This window comes from Polypterus senegalus, chromosome 16, assembly GCF_016835505.1.
Source record: "Polypterus senegalus isolate Bchr_013 chromosome 16, ASM1683550v1, whole genome shotgun sequence".
Taxonomy (NCBI): Eukaryota; Metazoa; Chordata; class Cladistia; order Polypteriformes; family Polypteridae; genus Polypterus; species Polypterus senegalus.
In genome coordinates, this window is record NC_053169.1 from 995,743 (window position 1) to 1,020,319 (window position 24,577).

General features: G+C 36.0%; 1 protein-coding gene and 1 long non-coding RNA gene across 3 annotated transcripts in view; one reads left to right on the forward strand and one right to left on the reverse strand.

Moving 5' to 3' along the window:
• Positions 1-24,577, forward strand: part of LOC120516662 — a 74,552-nt gene that overhangs the window by 45,473 nt on the left and 4,502 nt on the right. The window lies entirely within an intron of this gene.
• Positions 1-24,577, reverse strand: prelid3a (PRELI domain containing 3A). 2 transcript variants are annotated; one of them, XM_039738507.1, is made up of 7 exons: positions 23,874-24,577; positions 21,432-21,600; positions 19,056-19,145; positions 17,430-17,500; positions 17,231-17,333; positions 14,743-14,832; positions 1,665-6,616 (listed from the first exon to the last, which is right to left on the reverse strand). In XM_039738507.1, exons 1-6 carry the CDS (start codon positions 23,903-23,905, stop codon positions 14,779-14,781), a joined length of 519 nt encoding a protein of 172 aa, XP_039594441.1. In that variant the 5' UTR covers positions 23,906-24,577; the 3' UTR covers positions 1,665-6,616; positions 14,743-14,778. The 2 variants fall into 2 exon arrangements, with proteins under 2 accessions (XP_039594443.1, XP_039594441.1); XM_039738509.1 differs by lacking the exons at positions 1,665-6,616; positions 14,743-14,832 and adding an exon at positions 1-705.

A 24,577-nucleotide genomic window follows, 5' to 3' on the forward strand; every position in this document is an offset into this window, starting at 1 on the left:
TGTAATTTAGTCATTTTTTTCACCATTCACAAATCAGAATTGGTACATTAGCTCCTCATTGTAAAAATCTTACATTGCAACCATTAATTAATTTTAGGATGCACAATTAATAAATTAGGATTCCCTATTATTTCTGTCCTTATTAGATTAAAATTCAGTTTTCCTTCCATAATGCTGCTATTCACATAATTCAAGGAATCAAAAATATCACGTTCTAGTGTTGTAAACTTTGTTCTGAGATTTTTCAGGTAAGGATTACAGATGTATCGCGGTCTGGTAGTTCTGCTCACCAGTCATGGTGCTGGAGAGAGGCGACGTGTTGCATAATGATTCACACATACAAGAAAGAATTTCAATGGATTCTGTACACGTGACAGTAAGGAACCTATATGCTTATGAATAGTTTATCTCCCTAAAAGTTATACAAACTTCTTTTTAAGTTTAAAATAAGACACACATATACAGCACAATGGCTTTAGTTACTTAATCTGATGTGCAGCATTATAATTCCTTTTTATTTTAGTGAGACTGTAAGAACTTAAATGTGTTTACATTGACATTCAAAACGTATATGATTCATTTAAAATTGCTTACATTATGCCAGAAAGTCCATATTTTATAGATTGCCTGGTTTACAGAAATATTTCTGGTTCAGTTGTGAGTAACGTCAAGAATTGTACTTTGATTGTCCACATTCACCTTCATCTAGACAATATAGAAAGTACAGTATACTTTATTTTAAATACTAAAGTATATTTAGTTAAATAGCAACATTTCTTTAACAAAGCTAAAATGGACCTTATGTAATGAAGTATATCTTTTTATGGTTTAATAATGACAAAGTAGACATATTTGGTCTAATATTAGTATTTGGCAAATAGTAGGTGAAGGTTCAATGCTTCTTTAAAGCATACAAACCAAACAAAAAGGTGGTTGTTTATTTTCTTTCAACATATCTTGCCTAGGGTCCTCCCTGCGTGGAGTTTGCATGTTCTCCCCGTGTCTGCGTGGGTTTCCTCCGGGCACTCCGGTTTCCTTCCACAGTCCAAAGACATGCCGGTTAGGTGGATTGGTGATTCTAAATTGGCCCTAGTGTGTGCTTGGTGTGTGGGTGTATTTGTGTGTGTGTGTGTCCTGCGGTAGGTTGGCACCCTGCCCGGGGATTGGTTCCTGCCTTGTGCCCTGTGTTGGCTGGGATTGGCTCCAGCAGACCCCCGTGACCCTGTGTTCAGATTCAGCGGGTTGGAAAATGGATGGATGGATATCTTACCTAATATTTAATATTCCACTTTTTAAATTATTAATGCCCAATTAAATGAAGATGGGAGCTGTCTTAAAAATGCGAGGACAATTCAACAGTGGTGGATGATATTTTGTTTCTGTCTTTCACTTAATTGTTCTATCCATTGAGTAACTATATTGAGAAAGTTAAGACTTGCGTAATAAGTACTTTTTATTATTAAAATGAAACATAATGAATTAAAGGTGATTAAACATTCCTCCTCCTTTTCCAGGCTCTGAGTAGATCTTTAAAAGTGCATTTAAAGTGGTCCTCACATAATCTACAGTAGATTAAAATGATTTTACACACAAAATGTACTTCTGTTACTCTCAATAGTCGAAAATAACACTCCAGTTTCACAGAATAAATTAGCATTTAAATATTGTTCTTATGCACTGTTTATTTTGTACTTATGAACTATAAAACAGTAGACTGGTAGTATGCAGGTGAATTCACTCTGAAACTCAAGTTTTTTTCCAGCTACAAAACTGATGTTTTACCTTTTCTTTGTGATTTACAACAGTGTACAAGTGTTCTTTAAAAAACAAAAAGAAACAAAAATACAAAAAGTCTGTCACAACCAAGATAAAAATTGCAAGCAAAACATTCAGAAATGCATAGAGGTATTAATTATCTTTATATAATATGTATATAAATTACTTCAATTTTACCAATTCAAGATTATTTTCTACATACAATATTAACTACATATCTCATTTACTTCATTATATCAAACATCCAACCTCATTTTTTTACCTCATTGTCTCTTTACTTATTTGAGCAATTGGGGAAACATGAAATTCGCTGGGACTGCAAAGATTGTGCCTGTTTAAAATAATATTCTGTACCTGAAATTACCACATATGTTAAAATTAATAAATAAATACACTGAATACAAATGTTCTACAGTATGTACGAAACTAACTTCCATTACTTTTCCATTTCCTGTTTACAACTTGAAGCAAATGTCATTATTGCCCATTGTTGTAGCTGCTGCTATTTAACACACTTGATGTCCATGTCAGAAGTATCTTTCTTTTTAGTAATTTTGTTGTGTATTTTGAGGAGAGTTCTTGTTGTTTGTTATAATATTTATTTCTTGATCTTCTGTAAAAAGCTACATTTTTCCTTTTGGGGCAAACAACTGTCATGAAGTACAGTAAATGTTCAACTTCTTATACATAGTTACACAATTTTCTTCTAATACTGGGATTTGCAGAAATATCTTCATATCTACTGTCAAGGATTAATAACACTAACATCAGTTATAAGTTAACATCAGAATTGTTACAATATTTTACATAAATTTTGACATTATCATGGAAACTCCTTAAGTAATTTATATATAGTACTAGACAGAATAGCATTTTATACACATTCTTATAAGCTTATTCTTTTTTGAATTGTTTAGTATATTTTTATGTAAAACAGTGTGAACATTCTCTGTGACTCTGCCTCAGAGTACAGTTTTAATATAATAATGCAGATTTTAAATGGATTTATGAAACTACTCCACCTTTTTAAGTAGCAATGGTCTGCACTGCACCAAAATAAAACTGGTGAACTTTATAGACTTACTTGTGTTGAATCCATTTCTGAAACCGTAATTTCTCTATGAGAAACTGTACCATGAGATATTGAATTCAAAGAAAATTCCATTTTGTTTTCTGACTTAAGTATTTTTCATGCTCAGAATATTAGTGCTTATTTTGAGCTGAAATATGTCAGTCTTCCTTTTTCTTAACATTACTTGAAGTGGAAATAAACGAAATTCAAGTATTTGCTACACATTTGTCATTCTCAGGTTTTTTCTTTTTTTTTTTTTCTCTCACTAACTAAACCCTACCTTTCACATCTAAGGTTCAGTAATGCCTCAGCTGTCTGACAATGAAAGTTTTTATTTTTAAAGTCTCACTTTTGTGAAAGTGAAATCTGTTGCTTGCTTGCATGAACAAACTGGAAATCTTTGCTACATTTGTGGGAAATTCATCTTTGCAGCACTGTGAAAGTTGCTTACACCACTTGTGAACAAAGCCTACCATCTTTATTTTGGTTGCAGTGTTGGCGATCAGGATAAAGTTTGGCTCCTACATTACAAATATTGTTTTTTAATTTTAGATTCCAAAAACTGGATGAGATTGAGCAATTCTGTTCCGAGATTTAGATTCAGCACTCTGATATCTAAAAAGAATGCCTAAAATGTTTGATGGGAGTGAATATTTTTTGTATGCCAGTGTAATTCAATTCCAATGTAACACAGTCTGATCCTTATATAGGACACACAAATATTGTAGAAAATGTATTTTTGGGAGGAAGTGAACTGTCAGTACACTCTACCCAGCAATTTTTTTAACTTGTTTCAAGGCTAACAAGATCAGAGCTTATTGTGGTGCCAGCATAGAGTATTACTTTACTGATGTTTTCATTAAGCAGAAACTTGTTTTAAAGTTGTGGAATACTCGAGCAGAAGAAATTGAATAAAATGTGGAAAAAAGCCTCTTACAGTTTCAACCATGGACTGACCATCACTTGTATTTGAGGTGTTGTGTTGTTGTAATAACAGTATAAAATTAACAAATTACAATATATCGTAACAGTATGTTCTCCTCAGTAAAAAGAGTACTTTATATATGTAAGTGATATGACAGAAACAAAAATGCATGCTTATAGTAACATATTCCATCTTCCAACACAACATAACAAATTACTTTTGTACAACAGTTTCTGAATTGTTGCAAACATGGTATGATGAATTGCCTAGTGAACATGGCATGTGCACATGGGCAAGGGCAACTCAAGTTGGTGACAGGGCTCAAAGATGCTCTGGCTGACAGAGTAACACTTGTACTGGTATTGATAACATTGCTGTTATGTCACCGCAGTGTCAGTTTTATGAGCAGGGGGCTTGGAGATAGATGTTTAAATGGAAAAGGGTCAAAAACAGAAAAATCAGTAACACAAGCAGCAAAGTTAAAATGAGAGAAGAAAACCATAATCAAAAATTCAAGAGCAACAAGTCAATAAACAAAAGTATGTTTTGAATAGAAAGTTATTTGTAAGGATCGATTTTCAAAAGGGGCTTTGAATTAGCAACTTGGATGAGGAAATGAAATCCTGGACTACTTCTTAACCTGTTGCATTGTTACCTACAGCTCACACACCCAAGGACACACTCCTAACAGCACATGAAGCTGCTGAAAATGGTGGATGAAATGGTCCAAAATATTTTATAAATATTACAGTGAATGCAGCAAAATTAACGTCAGATTCACATTCAGTGGCACAAAAAGAAAACCCAAAAGGATTGTTGTATCACTGAAACAATGGAGAAAAACATACAAAAATCAGAAATAGAGCCAACTTGTAACAATTGCCATGCATATGCCTGCATGATACACAAAGTGCAAGAAGCAGAGGCAAAGTACAACAGCATATGAGCATGTCTTATGTGAAGGATTACTTTTATTTTTTTTTTTTGCCTGTAAAGGACTAACATTTGTCTTTGCAAGCATGTTGCAGTTTATCAGTACCATATACTCTGTATTACTCATCTTTATGTATTTTTTGAAGTGTGATAAGTTGTCTTAATGATGTAAGAAGCTATCGTTTGATTGGTTGGTATTTTTGTATCTTAATTTATTTCAGTCTTTTTATATAATTATTGCTGGGTTTGTGCACTCTTATTGGGTTTTGAGTGCAAGGAATTCATTTATGATTTTTTTTTCTTTTATTATGACTTGATGTAATGATTTTTGAATTTTTATTTTGCTATTTCATTGCCTTTTTTATGGGTGCAACCATTTTTTTATGTTACCAAGGTTACAGCCAGGATGTGTACAGTCAAAAAGGTCACTATTTACGTAATGTCTCCATCCAAAACTGCGGGTAACACCCATCATTGCAGGTCAAAGAAAAGAATGAATTTGTTGGTACTTTAACAACCTTTTTGCTTTCCTTTTTGACATTTGATTTTCATCTTACCGTTTTCCAGCTTGATGTATTGATTGCTGATGAAGACCTTCACTTGCCCTCCATTTACATGTCTTCTCCTAAACCATTTTTATCTTGTGCTATTTTGTTCCACCTTAGCACAACATTATCATTTTGTGCTCTTTTGTTGTATCTGTTACTAGGCACTTGCTAGAAAAGGTCAACTAAAAATGTGAAATGCATGGCTTTATGTGGTCAAAGGGATTAAGGTTAGTATCGGACATTTCCTGACTTGTCCACATTTGTGGATATTGTTATTTCTCTTTGCAATTTGAATCTTTTTTTTTTTTTTTTTTATTTTCCAAGCTCGCAAATTTCAGGTCTATTGGTTGACCTGTCCTACCAAAGCATATATTCAATGATGAAGACAAAGAAATTAACACACACATATCTAGATCTGTAAATGTCAATATGCACTGAAAATTAAGACACCCCATACCAATCTGTCTACTTCATCTGATTCATTGTGTTTTGTTTCAAATTAAATGTCATGTAAATTGTTGAGTTCATTCAGTGTCTTGTTTCACTCTACATTTGTTTACATAATTAAATATTTAAGTTAACGGATTGTACAGTACAAAATTGTGCTGTATTGTAAAACTTTTCTTACATGGCAGTACTGTACGGACCATTCAATACTATTTTTTTCATTATGTTTTTTTAGAAAAGTCCACAACACTCGACCATCCACCAGCAGTGCCAGTCTTGTTATGCCAAAGCATTACCAAACTCTGTTCTAAGATGCAGGTTTCTATGTGCATATCCCTTCTTCACTAAACCACTGGTGACAGTGGTCATGCAGTAAACAGATAAATGATTTCCCAAAACAACTGTAATTGCATCTACAAAAGAAACTTTGTTAATTTCTAATGTAAAATTTTTAAAAAGTAAAGTAAGAAAAAACTATAAACTGTATTCACATGTGAACAAATACTATAGAATATAAGGATAAGCTTTGTGAGGTAGGCAAATTAGCAAAGAGGAGACTTTCTTTACACAAAGAAATGCCATATAATAATGTGTGTGTGTGTGTGGACACCAAAACTCTTGTGTTGGAGCAGTAATACAGAATTGATAATAAAAATAAAAAACAAATGCACTGCAGTTCTCTCAAAGTTCATGGAAAGTTTGGAAATCAGAAATGTTATGTCATTAAACCAAGCCTTTTATTAAAGTTTATTATTAAGTATTTCAGTAGGCATATATATCTTAACTCCAAAATATAATTGACAGGAAGAGTAGCAAAAAACCTTTTGCAGTCCATCAGCTTATCGATCCTAAAGCCAAGTAAACCCTACCTGACCTCCGACACACTCGAAGAAGAAACATTTACAACTGTGTCAGCTGAAATTCACAAAAAAATAAATGAAGAAAAGCAAAAAAAAAAAAGAAAAAAAGAACACTTGTGTTAAATATCAGCCAGGTATTTTTTGAGGTGTATTTCACCAATATCATAATATTTCAACACATGTAGGTACGACATACTGAAATATTGAATTGGAAAAACATGATGGTTTATATTTAAATAAGTTTAAATAAACTTATGTATTAAATCAATTATCAGTTCAATGTGAAACCAATAAGACACATCCTACATCCAGACCTTAGATAAGCAAGTTGTTCAATGCTATTAAAACCTTCATAGACTTTCTAGTACATTTTTGGTTTTGTCCATCTTATTTGCTCAAGCGATATGGAAATATTAAGAAAAGTATAAGTGCTATTTTAAGATTAAAAATTTTAGAAAGCTTTAAGTGTACATTCCAACAGGGTCATTAAATACCTGACTAACTACAGTGTAACTAGGTCTTATTGCATGCTCTTAACAGTACAGGGAAGTACATATCTCTCAGTCTTATTTCATTTCAAGCTCTTTTTGGTATAAACCATGAGATTATTCATGGAAAATAATTAAAACTTATTTAGTTTAACAAGGTCTTCATGAGCCATAGGTAATGTTTTTTTAAGGTAAAATTGTTCAGTGTTTATCAAAATTTAAAAAAAATTATAAAGGAATACTCCACCCAAAGAATATATTTTTTTATGTGTTGCTTACCCCATGTGATTTGTAGTGATGTCCGAGAAAACGTTTTTAATCTTTTTGTGTTCATGGAGAACAGAGATAAAAAGGCTTACAATGGCAAACAAAATCAAAAGCATCCATGGATTATATATATATATATATATATATATATATATATATATATATATATATATATATATATATATATATATATATATATATATATATATATATATATACACATATATATACACATATATATATATATATATATACACATATACTGCTCAAAAAAATTAAAGGAACACTTTTTAATCAGAGTATAGCATCAAGTCAATGAAACTTCTGGAATATTGATATGGTCAGTTAAGTAGCACAAGGGGTTGTTAATCAGTTTCAGCTGCTTTGCTGTTGCACTAGAGGGGCAACAATGAGATGACCCCCAAAACAGGAATGGTTTAACAGGTGGAAGCCACGGACATTTTTCCCTCCTCATCTTTTCTGACTGTTTTTTTCACTAGTTTTGCATTTCGCTATGGTCTGTGTAACTACTGGTAGCATGAGGCGAAACCTGGACCCTACAGAGGTTGCACAGGAAATCCTACTTCTCCAGGATGGCACATCAATGTGTGTCATTGCCAGAAGGTTTGCAGTGTCTCCCAGCACTGTCTCAAGGGCATGGAGGAGATTCCAGGAGACAGGCAGTTAGTCTAGGATAGCTGGAAAGGACCATAGAAGGTCCTTAACCCATCAGCAGGACTGGTATCTGCTCCTTTGGACAAGGACAAACAGGATGAGCATTTCCAGAGCTCTACAAAATGACCTCCAGCAGGGCACTGGTGTGAATGTCTCTGACCAAACAATCAGAAACAGACTTCTTGAGGGTGGTCTGAGGGCCCAACATCCTCTAGTGGGCCCTGTGCTCACAACCCAGAACAGTGGAGCTCGATCAGCATTTACCATAGAATACCAGAATTGTCAGGTCCACCAGTGGCACCCTGTGTTTTTCACAGATGAGAGCAGGTTCACCCTGAGCACATGTGACAGACGTTGAAGGGTCTGCAGAAGCCATGGAGAATGTTATGCTGTCTGTAACATCATTCGGCATGACCAGTTTGGTGGTGGGTCAGTGATGGTCTGGGGAGACATATCCATGGAGGGACGCACAGACTTCTACAAGCTAGACAAAGACACCTTGACTGCCATTAGGTATCAGGATGAAATCCTTGGACCCATTGTCAGACCCTACGCTGGTGCAGTAGGTCCTGGTTTCCTCCTAATGCACGACAATGCCCGGCCTCATGTGGCAAGAGTATGCAGGCAGTACCTGGAGGATGAAGGAGTTGAAACAATTGAATGGCCTTCACGATCCCCTGACTTAAACCCAATAGAACATCTGTGGGACATTATGTTTCGGTCCATTAGGCGCCGCCAGGTTGCTCCTCAGACTGTACAACAGCTCAGGGATGCCCTCATACAGATCTGGGAGGAAATGCCACAAGACACCATCCGTCGTCTCATTAGGAGCATGCCCGACGTTGTCAAGCATGCATACAAGCTCGTGGGGCCACACAAGATACTGAAAAGCATTTTGAGTAGCAGAAATTAAGTTTTTGAAAAAATGGACTAGCCTGCCACATCTTCATTTCACTCTGGTTTTAGGGTGTCTACACAATTGAGCCCTCTGTAGGCAGAAAACTTTTATTTCCATTAAAAGACTTTTGTTCCTAAGACATTGCCCTGTCGTTATTTGTATAGATATCCAACTTCATATTGAGATCTGATGTATCTAATGTGTTTCTTTAAAGTGTTCCTTTTAATTTTTGTGAGCAGTATATATATATATATATATATATATATATATATAAATATTATAATCCATGGATTATATATATATTGTGAACTGGGACCCGGACACAGACGGACGGACATCGTTGGCTCCACCACACACTGTTTATTTACAATAATTATTTACAAAAAAGTCACGTGCACAAACCCCAGTGCGTCTTGCACCGATCCCCCCAATTGTCCAGGCCACACAGTCCTTTGTGCCTTTCTCTCTTGACCGCCTCCCGTCCTCTCTCTAGCTCTGTCCACTTCCACCCAACATCCACTGCTGACTGGAGGGAGACGGCCCCTTAAATGGGAACCCGGATGGGCTCCAGCTGCTTCCCGGCAATCACTCCTGGCCACACCCCAGTGTGGTGGAAGTGCCGGCTGCACACCCGGAAGCCGTCCGGGTGTCCCCTGTCTTCCTCCCAGCACTTCCTGGTGTGGCGGAAGTGCTGGGCTCCAGGATTCCTCAGGCACCGGGGCGCCGCCTGGCGGTGGCCACGGGTCCCTACAGGGCTGGACTTCCAAGCCCTTTACCCGAGGCCCCCCACATAACCAAGGTGGAGGCCCCCTCGAGGTCTAGAGGAGACACAAGCCCCATAGATAGATAGATATAGATATAGATATATATAGATATATAGATATAGATAGATATATAGATAGATATATACAGTAATCCCTCGCTATATCGCGCTTCGACTTTCGCGAATTTTAAATGTAAGCACATCTAAATATATATCACGGATTTTTCGCTGGATCGCCACTTTCTGCGGACAATGGGTCTTTTAATTTAGGTTACATGCTTCCTCAGTTTGATTGCCCAGTTGATTTCATACAAGGGACGCTATTGGCGGATGGCTTAGAAGCTACCCAATCAGAGCATGTATTACGTATTAACTAAAACTCCTCAATGCTAAAAGATATGCTTCCAGCGTGGCGCTTGTTTTGTTTGCTTCTCTCTGCCTGACGGAGGGGGTGTGAGCAGAGGGGGCTGTTTACACAGTGGCTGTTTGCCTAGAAGATAGGACGCTCCTCTACAAAATGCCGCTTTATCGCGGTTCTTCTGTATACTTAAAAGTACGTATTGATTTTTTGATTGTTTGCTTTTCTTAGCGAGCGCTCTCTCTGACATTATCTGCTCTTCACGGTGCTCCTTTGAAGCATCCTTTGAATGTTTGCATTCTTTTAATTGTGAGAAAGAACTGCCATCTCTGTCTTGTAATGAAGCACAGTTTAAACGTTTGACTAAAGGGTGTTATTTCATGTCTAGAGGGCTCTAATAATGTTAACAGTGTGGGAGAGTTTATAAGGGCTTAAAATATATAAAAATAACCATACAAACATATGGTTTCTACTTCGCGGAAATTCATTTATCGCGGCAGAGTCTGGAACGGATTAACCGCGATAAACGAGGGTTGACTCTCTCTCTCTCTCTCTCTCTCTCTCTCTCTCTCTCTCTCTCTCTCTCTCTCTCTCTCTCTCTCTCTCTCTCTCTCTCTCTCTCTCTCTCTCTCTCTCTCTCTCTCTCTCTCTCTCTCTCTCTCTATATATATATATATATATATATATATATATATATATATATATATATATATATATATATATATATATATATATATATATATATATAACTTACTGCCTCACAGCTCAGGTCACATTTCTGCACACAATAATCAGTCCAGTGTAGTTGGCAGATGCTTCCCTAGCCATCAGGGAGACTAAACAGACCATTGCACCATTATCATCCACTCAAAACTAGTTTTGTACCTCCTTCCCCACTGACTTCACTGAACTCACAGAAATTGTTATGGTTCCTAAACATCACCATGATTTCACTGAACTCGTGGCAAGGCAAACTGCACGGTTCTCTCATGTTTAGTTTTGAGCATACGACTGGATAACTGACATGTGGATTATATGGCACGAGTAAAGTGATATTTTTTTTCCCTTGGATATTTTTGATCTGGTTTGGCATTGTACAGAGGTCGTTACTTTATCATAAACCTTTTTTTTTTTTTTTAATCTTCATACTCAATGAAATAATGACATTAAAAATGTTCCATGGTCATCATTACAAAACACATATGGGGTAAGTCACATCATAAAAAAAAGCAAAAAAAACATTTTTGGTTACAGTATTGCTTTAACATTGGCTATCTAAAAATTCTTGGAATCTATTTAAATATGATAATGAAGTTAAAAATAATAGATCAGTGAGAATAAAGAAAAAGGACAGAAACTAGATTGAACACAAACACTAACATAATATTTGATAAAAATAACACAATGTACAGATGTCAACATGCTGTTAGAGAATGGCATAAAGATGTATTTTTCATGAAACAAATGTCTTTACATACACTTTTTTCCTCTTCTGTCATTGTTTTAATAAAAAAAAAGTATGAATATAAAAATTCACTCCCTCCCATCCTATTGTTATCTTGACCTATAAAATTTACAAATCTGAACAGAGCCAGATTATCAGCATTTGTACTTCTTTCCAAAATGTATTCACAAATGTTTAAAGCAGTATTTTGATAAACTAGAAGGTATTTTGCAGAATTAAGAACTAAGGAAGAGTTCAGGATAATTTATGGAATGGGGTCTTTGTAGATAATGGATACTTGATGAACAGCTCATCTGGTAACACCATAATATTTGAAAATGAGGATTAGGATTCTTCCAAAATAAAGTAATTTGTTTCAATCCTATTTTTTGTAAAAATTGATCTGTTTGTATGGAATGATTACAATAAAATGAATAAAATTATAAAAAAGTAATTACTATATAGGCTAAATAGTCAAGCCACAAGAGTTTTTTCAGAGGTATAAAATGTTTTAAAGTGAACACAAGTACATTAAATCAAAATGCAAGCAGACAACCATTCCGGTATCCAGAACTACTGTATTTGTTTGCTTACTTATAGCAAACATTAATTAAAAATGTGCAGAAAAAAGAGACAGAGGAAAAACTAATCTTATTCCCATCTTCAAATCATGGCATCCTAAGGTTAACATTGATATCACCATCATCATTATGATGGACTGAATAAGTATAAAAAAGGGATTATCATTAGAAAGACCCTTCTTCAAAATAATAGTACATGTTCTCAATAAAATATACCATTGGAAGTTATTTCATTCATTCGTTTTATTAATCTTCTTAGCCAAATTAATAGAGAATCACAGGAAGGCTTAGTCTCTCTCCTGGCAGCATGTCACATGAAGCAGGGACTCCAACTTATTGCAGGGCATTCTCACACATAAACTTACACTAGGCCAGTTTACAGACACCTCTTTGCTAACATTTTCTTTAATCCTGTATGTTCAACAGATTATATGTTCCACTAGGTTTATTAATTGTATTCTTTAATATAACATAACAATCTCAAACCTGCTTAATTCAATTTAGAATTGTGTGGGCCAGAGCCTATCCTATGTGCAGCAGACACCAAACCACTGTTTGTGCAAACAAATAACATTTACATTCACAAAGGGGGGTGTAATATATAGCATCAGCAATTGACACACACATGTTTGGGGATGTAAAAGTACAATAAAAGACCACAAAAACATGGGATGATGCTACTCACAATACAGTACATGACACAACATCAGTGTGAAAACTTAAAACAATCTTGTATTTTGTTACACACTGTGATTGATGTAAGGTGTCAACTCCCACAAATGAAAAGTAGCAAAATTTTAGTAACGACAATCCCTAAACATTGCATGCCTCCCACTTAAAATATGTTATTGCAAGTTGCTCTAAGATGCAAATATGACACTGCTTTTAAGCAAAAGAAAACACATTCTCACAATTCGACTTATAACACAAAACAAATAATGGTCTTCGGACTTCCTACTTATCATAAGTTATTAAATGTGATTCAGTTAAAAATTTTTATGTTTTTATTTAAAGGTATGCCATTTTTGAATGTGATACACTAAAAGCATACCTGCAAAAAATGAATATAAAATTGTATTTCAATTCAAATAATTGTATAACTTCTTTTTTGTTGTAATTTTATGTGTTTTGTAACACGGAAGTTTATATTTTTTGCTAGGTATAGATTAATTATTTATCAGTGCCACAGGGCATGATTCTTCCACCCCACCAAATCAGTAAACAATGCCACCTACCAATGAAAATAGCTTAGAGAAAATATTGTACGATATATAAAACACACAAAAGAAAATGTCTAAAAATTATGAAAATGAAGCAGATATGCTCAGGGATGTCCACAATGGATTTTCAAAATAAGGAGAAAGAATGCTTTGAAAAAAGCCTCATGAATAAGTGCTTGAATAGTCAGTGGTGGGGGGGTGGACTTTCTAACACAATGTTTTACATCGGAACTTATTAATCTCTTGTGTTGTATCATGTATTCATTAAGTATTATGTGTCCACAGAATGGTACACATAAAAATTATTTAAATAATTTAATGAGTTGCATTGTAAACAGCCAAGCAGAGTTGCCTTTGCAAATGTATTTGTGTGTAAATGTGCTAAATGAAAATGCGTGGTGCTTCAGAATTCTCTCTCTTCAACGATTTTAAATGGAACAATAGAAACTGTTATTGATCCTAATTGCCCGTAAGGCAGTCGTGGTTAATTGGTTAGACTGACCTTAATTGGCCTGTTTATTGACCAATACAAAAGCAATGTAGTAATAAATCTAAGGAGGACTAAAGTGACTGCCATGCATGGAGAGAAACTCTGAAAAGTACTCCAGAATGGAGATTTGAATGAAGGCCCAGTCTGAGGGTTATATAAAAAGAAATATTAATAATACATTTTATTTATGTATTTAAAAGGACACCTCAATATTTCTAGTATTAGAGGTAAAAGAAACATTAAACTAGTAGGAAGATAACATGTTTCATTATGTTATGAAGCCTATGATCTGCAAACCAACCTTAATTATTTTAATTCAACATTTGTCTCTGAGCTGTTTAAGCCACAAAATAAGATCCTTGTCCATAATTAAATAATTCAAACTAAGTTTAACATCCATCCATCCATTTTCTCAGCATGCCTTATCCTGAGTAGGGTCGTTGAGAAGCTGAAGCCTATCTATTCCAGCAAGCACAGGGCACAAAGGAGGAAACAATTTATGGACAGTTAGTCAGTCCAATACAAATTGAAGGCACAGACGAGTACACTTTATTTGACAGATCATTACCAAAATATATATAGCTAAAAAGGCAGAAGTGTATGCATTTTGAGGCAAAAGGTATATATACATTTAAGAGAAAGGTTAGATACCTTCCAGAGCAGTATTAGAGTATTTTTTTATTTTACTTTTGTAGGTATTCCCTGCTAACATCCAAGCAGGGGAGACATTTTCAGTGCAATTTTAAAATGGGAGTAGTCTAGACTGGTAAAAAATTACTCTGATGATGTTCAAGTGCACTAGAAAGTCAGATTCTGCTTTTCTTTATTAATATAAAATTACCCATGCCGAAGCATGTATTTAATAAGGGACATTCAAGAGGAAAAAAGAGCTTAGAATGAAAAAAATAAAAATATATAAATAAAGACATAAAATACTATCAATGTTGCCATGCAAGCAGCCATCAACAAAACATTGCAAGAAAAAATGTATAATTACCACTGATAATAGTATACTTGATAGAAGGAAATGCTGTTAGCTAATAGCACTTTCAGAATTTTGAATGATCCATTCAATAGCATCCCACCCCTAGAGCAACATATAAAAAATCATCAAACTGGTTCAGTTTTATTTTACACGAGGAGGAAAACAAAACATTTATAATACATTGATACAAATTAGGGGCTGCCCACATTTTTCAATTCAAAAGTCAGTACCACTAACATGATGTTTGGAAAGAAAAGAGTAGAGCTCTAAGCCCTGGTTTATGAGGACTTATTTGACATTCCTTTTGACATCAGCAGCTGCAACAATGGTAGACTGAATGGTTTGAACAATGTGTTGGGGTTAGGGAGGGAGGCTTGCGGTAAAGTAAAATAAGTTGAAAATAAATGTGATGTTAGATGTTGTACTTTATGCATGGAACCTATCTTAACAGCATTGAACATAAGGCAGGAACCAATGCTGGAAAGGACACCAGTCATTCAATCATGCTAACACCCACACAAGATCAATTTGGAACTACCAATTAACCTGACACAGACAATAATGGGAATGTGAGAGAAAAATCCATTCAGATACAGGAGAACATGCAGACTCTACAATAACAATGACTGAGCATAGAAGTCAAATATACGGTGCTGAATCTGTGAGGCAGCAATGCTAACCACTGCACCCCCAATGTATGTATACATTAAAGAATATACAGTATATTATTTTATATAATAAATGTGCCTCCTATGCAAAAATACGTAAAATGAATCATGTTCACTCCCATGGGTGTTTTCACATTTTATTGGTACTGTATACAGTATTCAATCGCAGTGAATATAATTACGCTTTTTTTGACACTGATCAACATAAAAAAACACTTTAATGTCAAAATGGTCTAAATTAATGACAAATATAAAATACAATTATTTGATTACATAAGCATTCAGCTCTTTCACTATGACACACCTAAATCATCACTGATGCAGCTAATTGATTTTTGACATCACATCCTTAGTTCAATAGAGAGAACCTCTTTGTAGTCAAGGGCTTTGAATTCATTGTAGTATAAATGCACCCAAGTACCAACTTGTGATGAGTTAGTATGGTGGCCTAACCTATAGAATATAAACAAAAAACACTCCAAGCAACTCTGTGAAAAGCACAAGTCAAGGGATGGAAATAAGAAAATATCCAAGTCACTGAATATGCAGTTAAATTAATGACTAAGAAATGGAAAGCATACAGCACAGCTGTAAATCGGCCCTAAAGCAGACAGGCTACAAAAACTGAGTGATCATGTAAGAAGACGAGTGAAGACTGACAACCCAAAACCTCTGAGAGAACGTTGAAAGAATTTCAAGCTACAGTGGTTGGCACTGGAGAAACTTAACACAAATGTTTCAGAAAACAACTGTTACCCAGTTGCTTCACTAGTCGTACCTTTATGGGAGAACTGTAAAGAGAAAGTCAATGTCAAAAAAGCAGATGATCCTAGCTAGAGTTTGCCAGAAGACGCATGGGATACTCTGAGGTCAGCTGGAAGAAGGTTCTATGGTCTGAGGAGACCACAACTGTGCTAAATGCCATATTTAAACTGTACATTACCAAAAATATACCATCCTCACTTGTAATGCATGGTGGCAGCAACATCGGGCAGTGGGGATGCTCCTCTGTAGCAAGTTTTGGAAGGCTTGTGAAGATAAAATGACTACAATAAAATACAAGGAGATCCTGAATGAAATCCTGATGCAATTTGCAACTTGTGCCTTGAGAGAAGATTTGTTTACTGGCACAATGACCCCAAAGTAAAGCTAAAGATACACAGGAATGGCTGAAAAACAAAACTGGAGCAGCCGAATCAGAGTCCAGGCCTCAATCGAGAATTTATGTCTGAACTTGAAAAGGGCTATTCACTCATGACCCCCATGACACCTGACACAACTTCAGCAGTTCTTCAAAGGAAAATGGGAGAGAATTTAGGTGTCCTGGTGTGCAAAACTGATAAAGACAGAGAAACACCTGTTCACACAGATCCAAGGCTCTGTGTTAAGGCTCTACTAAATACTGACTGGACGTGGAGTAAAAACTTGTGTAATCAATTATTTTGTGTTTTACATTTGCAGAGATCTGTTTTCATTCTGACATTAGATGCTTTTTTTGGACAGTATACTGTACAAAAAGGCAAATTAAATCCAATGTAATTACCATATAATATGTGAAAACTTCCAAGGAGGTGAATACTTTTTTTAGACACTGTAGCATACAGTGGGCTGCCCCACATACAGCGTACCTTGTGAGCTGAAAATTAAGCAATTCAAACTGTGCTGATGGTATTTTTTTTAACATACTGTAAGTGTGTGTGTGTATATGTGTATATATGTATATATGTGTGTGTGTGTGTATGTGTATATATATATATACACATATATATATATATATATATATAATAAAACAAATCACAGAACAGTGACATTTTAAGAATTAATGTACATACCTTTCTAGCATTAGTTGATATGGTGTGAGCCATCAATCCTTCCAGGTAGCTACTTAGACCAACACCCTTAACTGTGATTACTGCTTCTTGCGTTAGGACAGTTCTGTATAGAAAATGCAGAATATAAATGACACATTTCTAGTATATGAGGAACAAAATCAGGAACAAAACACAAATATATATCTTTTTAAAAACTTACACATCTGGGTTTTCTGGATGTGGTATGTACACCAATCTTTCATCCACTGACACAAAATTAGTTAGGCTTAGCTGAAATGCAGAATTATATGCAGTGAAATAAACAAACACCAATAGTATATTTAAAACCAACCGTTCAAAATCAATATTCGATCTACTGTTGTGAATATAATTTCAAAGTTTTTTTTTTTTTACACAAATACAACATGACTGAATGTGAACTACATTTTACCTTCTGTCTTGCTACTCAAAAGGTAGCTACAATCTGATAATACATATTATTTATATAGTACCTTTCCCGAGCTCAAGGTGTTTAGACAAAAATTAACTTTTAAAATTACTAAAAAGAGATCCATAAGAATAAATGGCGTGGTCTCCTTCTTTCTCCTAGCAGTGAAGGCCATCTATGTTTACAAATCCAGTTAAAGCCATGTGTGTATACAAAACAAGGCCCAGGCCAGCACTGGATTTGCATCCTGTCCAGAGTTGATTGCTATCTTCTACTGTACCTGATGATGCCGACATACTGTAATAATTTACAGAGTGCTGTTTATGAAAGTGATTAGTAAAAATCTGGACAAATTACAGTTATTCACAAAGATATGATCTCAGCAAATGGAGAACAGGCAGATTAAGTGACTTGCACAGGTGCATATAGTGCCTTATATACCAAATGGGGTGGCATGGTGACACATAGAGCTGCATGTTCATGGGCTCAGAATCCCGGGATAACATCTCATGCCCTATCACTGTCTGTAAGTGTTCTGCACTTGTTCCCCATTACTGCATGAATTTTCTCCTAGGTTTTCCCATTTTCTTCTCGCATTCCCAAGATACTGTATATGTCTGATTGAATGGAGATGCTAGTGTGTGTGTGAATGTAACTGGCTCTTATGATAGACCAGAGTTGTTTTCTGCCTTGTGTCCAAAGCAATTGAGAAACGCACCAGTCCCCCACGACACTAAATTGGACTAAGTGGGTGAAAGTTACAGGAGAGGCAAGTTGGCGTAGTAATGATTGCCACTACTGCAACATGAATCCATCTCCTAGCATTTGAAATGCACACCTGTTTGCTTTCTTTGTGGAGTCTGCACATGCTCCCTGTTTCTGTGTATGTTTTCCCTCCCACATCACCAAAGACATACTTGGTAAGTGGATGAGCAACTCTCAGTATGAGTGATTGTGGGTTTACTTGCGTGTGAGCCCTGTGATTGGCTGGTGATCCATCTAGGGTTGCTTCCTGCCATGCACCGAGTCTAGGCTACAGAGCTACACGTCCCTAAATTAGGCTAGCAGGGTTGCAGGATATAATGTTATGTACATTATAGTAACTAACATTTTAATTTTATCAGATTGCCCTATTTTCTGTAACAAAATCCTCCTTTACAGATTGATAAACCAGGTAAAGAAGCAGTGAAGTTTATATGTTACATGCCCAAGTGTGACATGCCCTACTATCACAGGTATGGGCAGGTGAGATTTTAGAATTTTCTCAGCACCAATTATTGGCCTCAGGCTGCACATGCACTTCTTCCAGCAGCTTTCATACCTGAAAAAATACTTTATTATTTAGTCTAGTAACATTTATTTTGTTATTAATGTAAATTAATGTAAAAAGATACAAACATTGGTTGAACAGAGTTCCATTTTCTTTTCAACTGGATCTACAATGGAGTGCTCTTTAATATAGGTAACAGTTCGGCTGGTTCCCAATATCTAAAAACAGAAGATTAAGATTTTTAACTTTAAAAAATACTTTAAAACATTACTACAAGGTAAACTACACTAACAGTTTTATAGTGAATACATTTTTGTAATGTAATTAGAAAAACAGTGAACTGTAAGTATAATTTTACTTTAAAGCATAGAAAAAATGGTTGTGACAAATACTGTATATTTATAAGTTCAAAAGTTTTAATCACGTTAGAAATTAAATTTATACATAACAAAATGCAGGTGTCTTAAATTCTAATATGAACAACATATGGCAAAAGATCTGATTTCTGCTAATCGCACCGTAACCAAGCAAGTTAAAATTCAAAAATGTTCACTACCTAAAATGGTAGGCAATTTTTTAAAAATGTGATTAACACTGGAAGAACACGTGCTTCTGGATGGATGCTGAGTCTGTGCTTCAGCAGGAACTTTCTGGTTAAACTGGTACCACAGTACAGTAGACAGTAAAGGATATGTTAAGATCGATGCTAAGATCTTATTGTAGGCCAGCATTCCACGTGCAGTATGTTAATTGGGCATTCTGAATTGTAGGTTAGAACTGTAGGTTAACTGGGTAATAAAGATCTGAAATGTGGCACCTGATGTTCTCCTAATATTTGTCAGCAGATATCTAACAGTGCAGATGGGCTTCTTGCCCACACTGAGTTACTAATCATGGCAGACCACTCAAGGAGGAAAAAAAAAACATTTTGGGAGGAGTCCAAACAGTTTTTATCAGATAGCCAGGCTTCAAAACACATGTGTCACAAATGTAATGTGTCTCTTTGCACTGTCCACACTTGCTGCACACAACCCATTTGGTGATTGGTGACTTTTTTGTGCTTGGTGGGTAGGAGACTGTCCATATAATGCTGTTCTAGCAAACGTGAGAGGTTGGATGCCTTGCAATGTAGAAACATTTTCTAAGCAGCCAAAACCTCACCTGCTCAGTCTTGTGCAGTATATGAGAATGCAGATGATATGAGATTGAAACTAGATCTGGAGATCCTTCCCCAACACATTTGTGGTGTAACAAATAACGCACAGCTCATGGTCATCTCCAGAACCTCTAGGGCTACTTTTCTGTATCATTTTAGTACTTGGCATAGTGGTGAGGGATATGATAATGGCTAATAAAGACGATCTACACTGCATATGCAATCACTGCAATCGAGCACACAGTCAGGTTTCTTGGCGAGTCTGCCATGCCTATTTCTTTTGCTGCCTTCAACTATTTTGCCATCATGTATAGTAGACAGCATTATTACTTCTCTCTTGTTTTTCCACTTTGAACCCATTATTTGTCTGCTTTTCCATACAACAGTATCACCATTTATTAGCTTGGTGGAAATTACTGCTTCAGGTAAGTATTAGTGATTTATGTGAAGAGTTCCACAAAGGTAAGTCTGTCTATTCAAAAGCTGTTGTCATTCAAAATATTTCACCTTCTGACAAGGATAAATAATCCATTTAAGAGTTATTAAGAAAACTAATATGTTCCAAAGAAACATTCCCCTCCAATAGCTGGTGCTACTGACGCAAGGACAGAGGCCCACATGGATTTGTGGTGTTTATCTCAAATTTTGTCACTACCATCAGCAAGTGGCAGCAGAAACCGAGATTCTCAGACAAAATGACATTTTTCTGACTTTCAATCATTTCGACATTCACATGCCCACTATAGCCTCATCTTCTTATTCTTAGCTGGAAGTAATAGAGTGATGTCTTCTATGTCTTTAGCCAATCCTCGCTAGCATGCAGCTTTAAAAAAAACTGTTATTGTAGGATTTGTGGCTTTCCTGCTAGCTTGAAAGAGTCTGGCAATTTCTTTCTATCCCCCTATAACTTTGCTTTATCAGTCCATTCTCTGTAAACTCTTAGAGACTATAAGGAGTGAAAATCCACTCCATACTAAGGCCCAAGTGACTCCGATCATGTGCCACAGCCATTCTAATGTTGGTCGAACAACAATTAAAAAAACTAGATCATGTCTGCTTACCAGATAACAGCACATTGAGTTAAAGCCACTTGCTTGGCCTCTTTGGAGAGAAACACAATTTTTTTAATGAGAAAATGGACCTCATAAAGTAATTGCTTAATAAATCTGTATTGTTTTCATTCATTAAAGCAACTAACAAATATACAACCATTAAGATAATGAAAGCGATGTCTTTTTAGGCTTTTATATAAATATCTGACATAACAGTTGTTCTGTTACTTTTTAAACCCTGAAGCTGAGCTACAATCTCCAAAATAAAAAATAAAAAAAAAAACTGAAAAGTTTACCGCTTTAACAATGCTAGGCAGCCCCCACTCAGTACTGAGAAGACGATGGCTATGAAGCCTTCCTCGAGTGTCAAGTTTTCTATCAAGCACATCAACTCCAAACACACTGGGGTTCATTGGGTTGGGGTACTTCTTCATAGCAGCATTGATCACAGTCTCCCATGGGTAACTGTAAAAACAGAAGCACAAATGGTTTTAGTTACTGTACTTTCAGGCTGAATATGTGAATCAACTTAGCTGTAATAATATCTATGCCCCCTACCACAGACATGATTTCAAATGTGTGTGGAGTTTGGATGTTGTCCATGTGGATTTTCTCCAGTTACACCAAATTCTTCCAAAATTCTAAAGATGTGCAAGTATGGTTGTCTGATTATTCTGAATTGGACTGTGGTGAATGAATGTAGGTGCAGCAATGAGTGGTGAATTGACGATGTGTTACACCACAATGCACATCTAGTCTGAAGATTTGTACAGTAATAAACTGCCATTGGCAAATCACGAATCCGCAACATCTGGCTCAGAAGTGGTCTCCTTCCAGTGTAAGCTTATACGAGAGCTCCACTAGTCAGCTGTGCAGATTATCTCTGAACACTCCAAGCAGAGTGCTACCTGGTGACCTCAGCTGATCTTCCTATCAGTCATTACCTTTTCTATGCAGTGTTGCCAGTACATTCCATCCATCCACACTGTTAATCCCATGCTTGTCCCCAAGTGAAATGCTTTGGACTCGCATTGTGAAGCATCTCATTTTGAAGGGTTGCACTACAGTAACTGCCGGTGGTCAGTCATGAACCTGCAATTTCTGGGCCACAAGCGATCTCCCTGTAGTGTGAGCTAATAGGGGAGCTCCATTAGTCAACCGCGCAGAGACTGTCTCTGAACACTTCGGGTGACATTAGCGGATCAGTCTCTCTCTATGTCAACCCTTTCTACGCAGCCACTTTTGCAGAATGCTTCTCGTGAGTTTGGTTTTTAAATTCTCAGATCAATTCATTGCCCAGCTAGCAATAATCATCCTTGGTTATGCCTCATAGGAGAACTACATTGTTCTGTTCTTGTGGCCAAGTAATGCTACTGTTAATCAAAAAGTAGTGTTTGATGTTAAGTTTATTAACAGAACTGAGTAATGTTTTGCATATTTCAAATGACAAGAAAATTTGATTGGGTAGGCAAAGTGAATTAGATAATGAACAGAATACTCCAACCAAAAATGGTTTTATGTATTGCCTACCCCATGTACTTTGTAGTGGTGGTTGAGAAAAACTTGAAATCTAATGGTTTCATGAAGAATGGGGATAAAACATTTATTACATATTATAAGCCAATAATGACCAATGGTGCGAAAAACGTTCGTTGGTGAAGGGGACTTAAGTTACTCATGCAACTTGCATAAATCACATGCCAGTTATCCAGTGGTATGCTCAATTTCTAAAATGCCAACCTCCCATGTGTGTAATCTGTGATGGCTGCTATGTTGTATATTGCAAAGATTTGATGGTATTATGTAAATATGCCTAAAATGGGCAAACTAGAATCATTCATCTTCAGGCACGAAAATAAAATGTTGGTGTACTGTATAGTTTTAGGTGTGCTGAATCCTTTTCTGAAATTGGAATTTGGAAAATAAAATTGATAAGCCAAGAATGTATATTTAGAAGGTTAGAAAGATTCCCTTTTATTGCCCAGAAGAGAAAGTTGTTTAACTGGTTTGGACACGGTAAAGGGTTCCAACGGGTCAGGGAACCAACAGGTCATTGCTCAAATGGAGAGACGTTAGTGTTAATTGGAGCCAGTCTTTTTGTTGGTCATTTTACCATTAAAACACTCTGAGTATAAGAGGTAAAAAAAAAAAACCTGCAAGTTGACTACTTTTTGAACGTAATTATTACATTTAAAACAATGGGTATAATATTCATTTCTCAAAAACGGGCTGTGATAAAGCAGTTTTGTTGCCGAATTAAATTCAACATTCTCAGATTTATGAAGAATTCCTAAAATTTTTGACGATTTTTTTTTTTTTTGCAGGCCACTCTAATAAGCAAATCACTTTTACTTTGGTTTTATTTGGTGTAATGGCAAGAAGAGATTTTTCAGTTATAAAAACAAATATAGTATGCTACTGTATACTTGGCTAAATGTACAAATATCATGACGTTAAATAACACCGATAACCCATTGCTTAATAAAAACGTACAATACAAAAGTAGTATGGATGAGAAGTAAGCTACACCAAGGCGCGAGATGATATTTTTGGAAAAACAAAACGTACCTGTAACCGTGATGCCTTTTTACCTTTTACTTTACGATGACGGGGGCACTCCTATTGTCACCTTTATGTCCCCGTGTATCACGCCGCACACTTTTATGCAGTAAAGCCATGCCGTAATTGATCATTTTTGACTAGTCTCGCTCATACACTTACAGAATAGATTCAAATACCTAAATATATGCTCCGAACTCCACATCTTCATTGTGTCTGCTGTTAGCAAAAGCACCGTAGCCAGTAGCCTTCACACCAGTGAGCATTTCGCCGCTCTCTTCAGTCCCGGCCTGCTCCTCCCGGCGCTCATGGAGTCTCCTCTCTTCCTAAGCAATAGCTTGCTGGTGTTTCTGGAGGTTTCCTGTGCTTCTCTAGGTTTCAGGAGTCGCTATGCTTGCTGCCTAATCCGAAGTGTTAGCACAGTCAGCTTTTAATTTTATTGTCAGTAACCCCTTGATCGCATCCTCCGCACAGAACACCGAAGCTCGAGTCAGCATTCGCTTGGCGCAGATGGACACACCACTGAGTGGGCGTCGCTTCATAGAGAGTTTGACATGCGGCTGGCAGATAAGGAGGATTATTCATGCACTATTAAACATTTTGAAACTGTTAATTAAATATTTATTTGTTTCCCACTTATTTTTTATTTACAATTTTGCCACAAATAATCCGTCGTAAGCAAATTGAAAGTCATTTGTTAATGGAAAAGATGACGTTTATAAACCTTAAAGTTGTTTCCTGCCTTATTTTCACTGAAAAATTACACACTTTTACAATAATAATTCATTCTCAAAATTAAACCGGGCTTTACTCAAGCTGCAATTAATAAGTAATACTGCGACAAACGCACACCCCACCCAGTGACACTCATAAAGATTGTTCG

Coding starts and splice junctions, on each gene's coding strand:
- prelid3a (XM_039738509.1), bottom strand. CDS start 23,905: ATGAAGATGTGGAGTTCGGAGCATATATTTAG. Junction 17,501..19,055: donor TGGAACTCTGTTCAACCAAT/GTTTGTATCTTT, acceptor TCTGCATTTCAG/CTAAGCCTAACTAATTTTGT. Junction 706..17,230: donor TATCAACTAATGCTAGAAAG/GTATGTACATTA, acceptor TATATTGTCTAG/ATGAAGGTGAATGTGGACAA.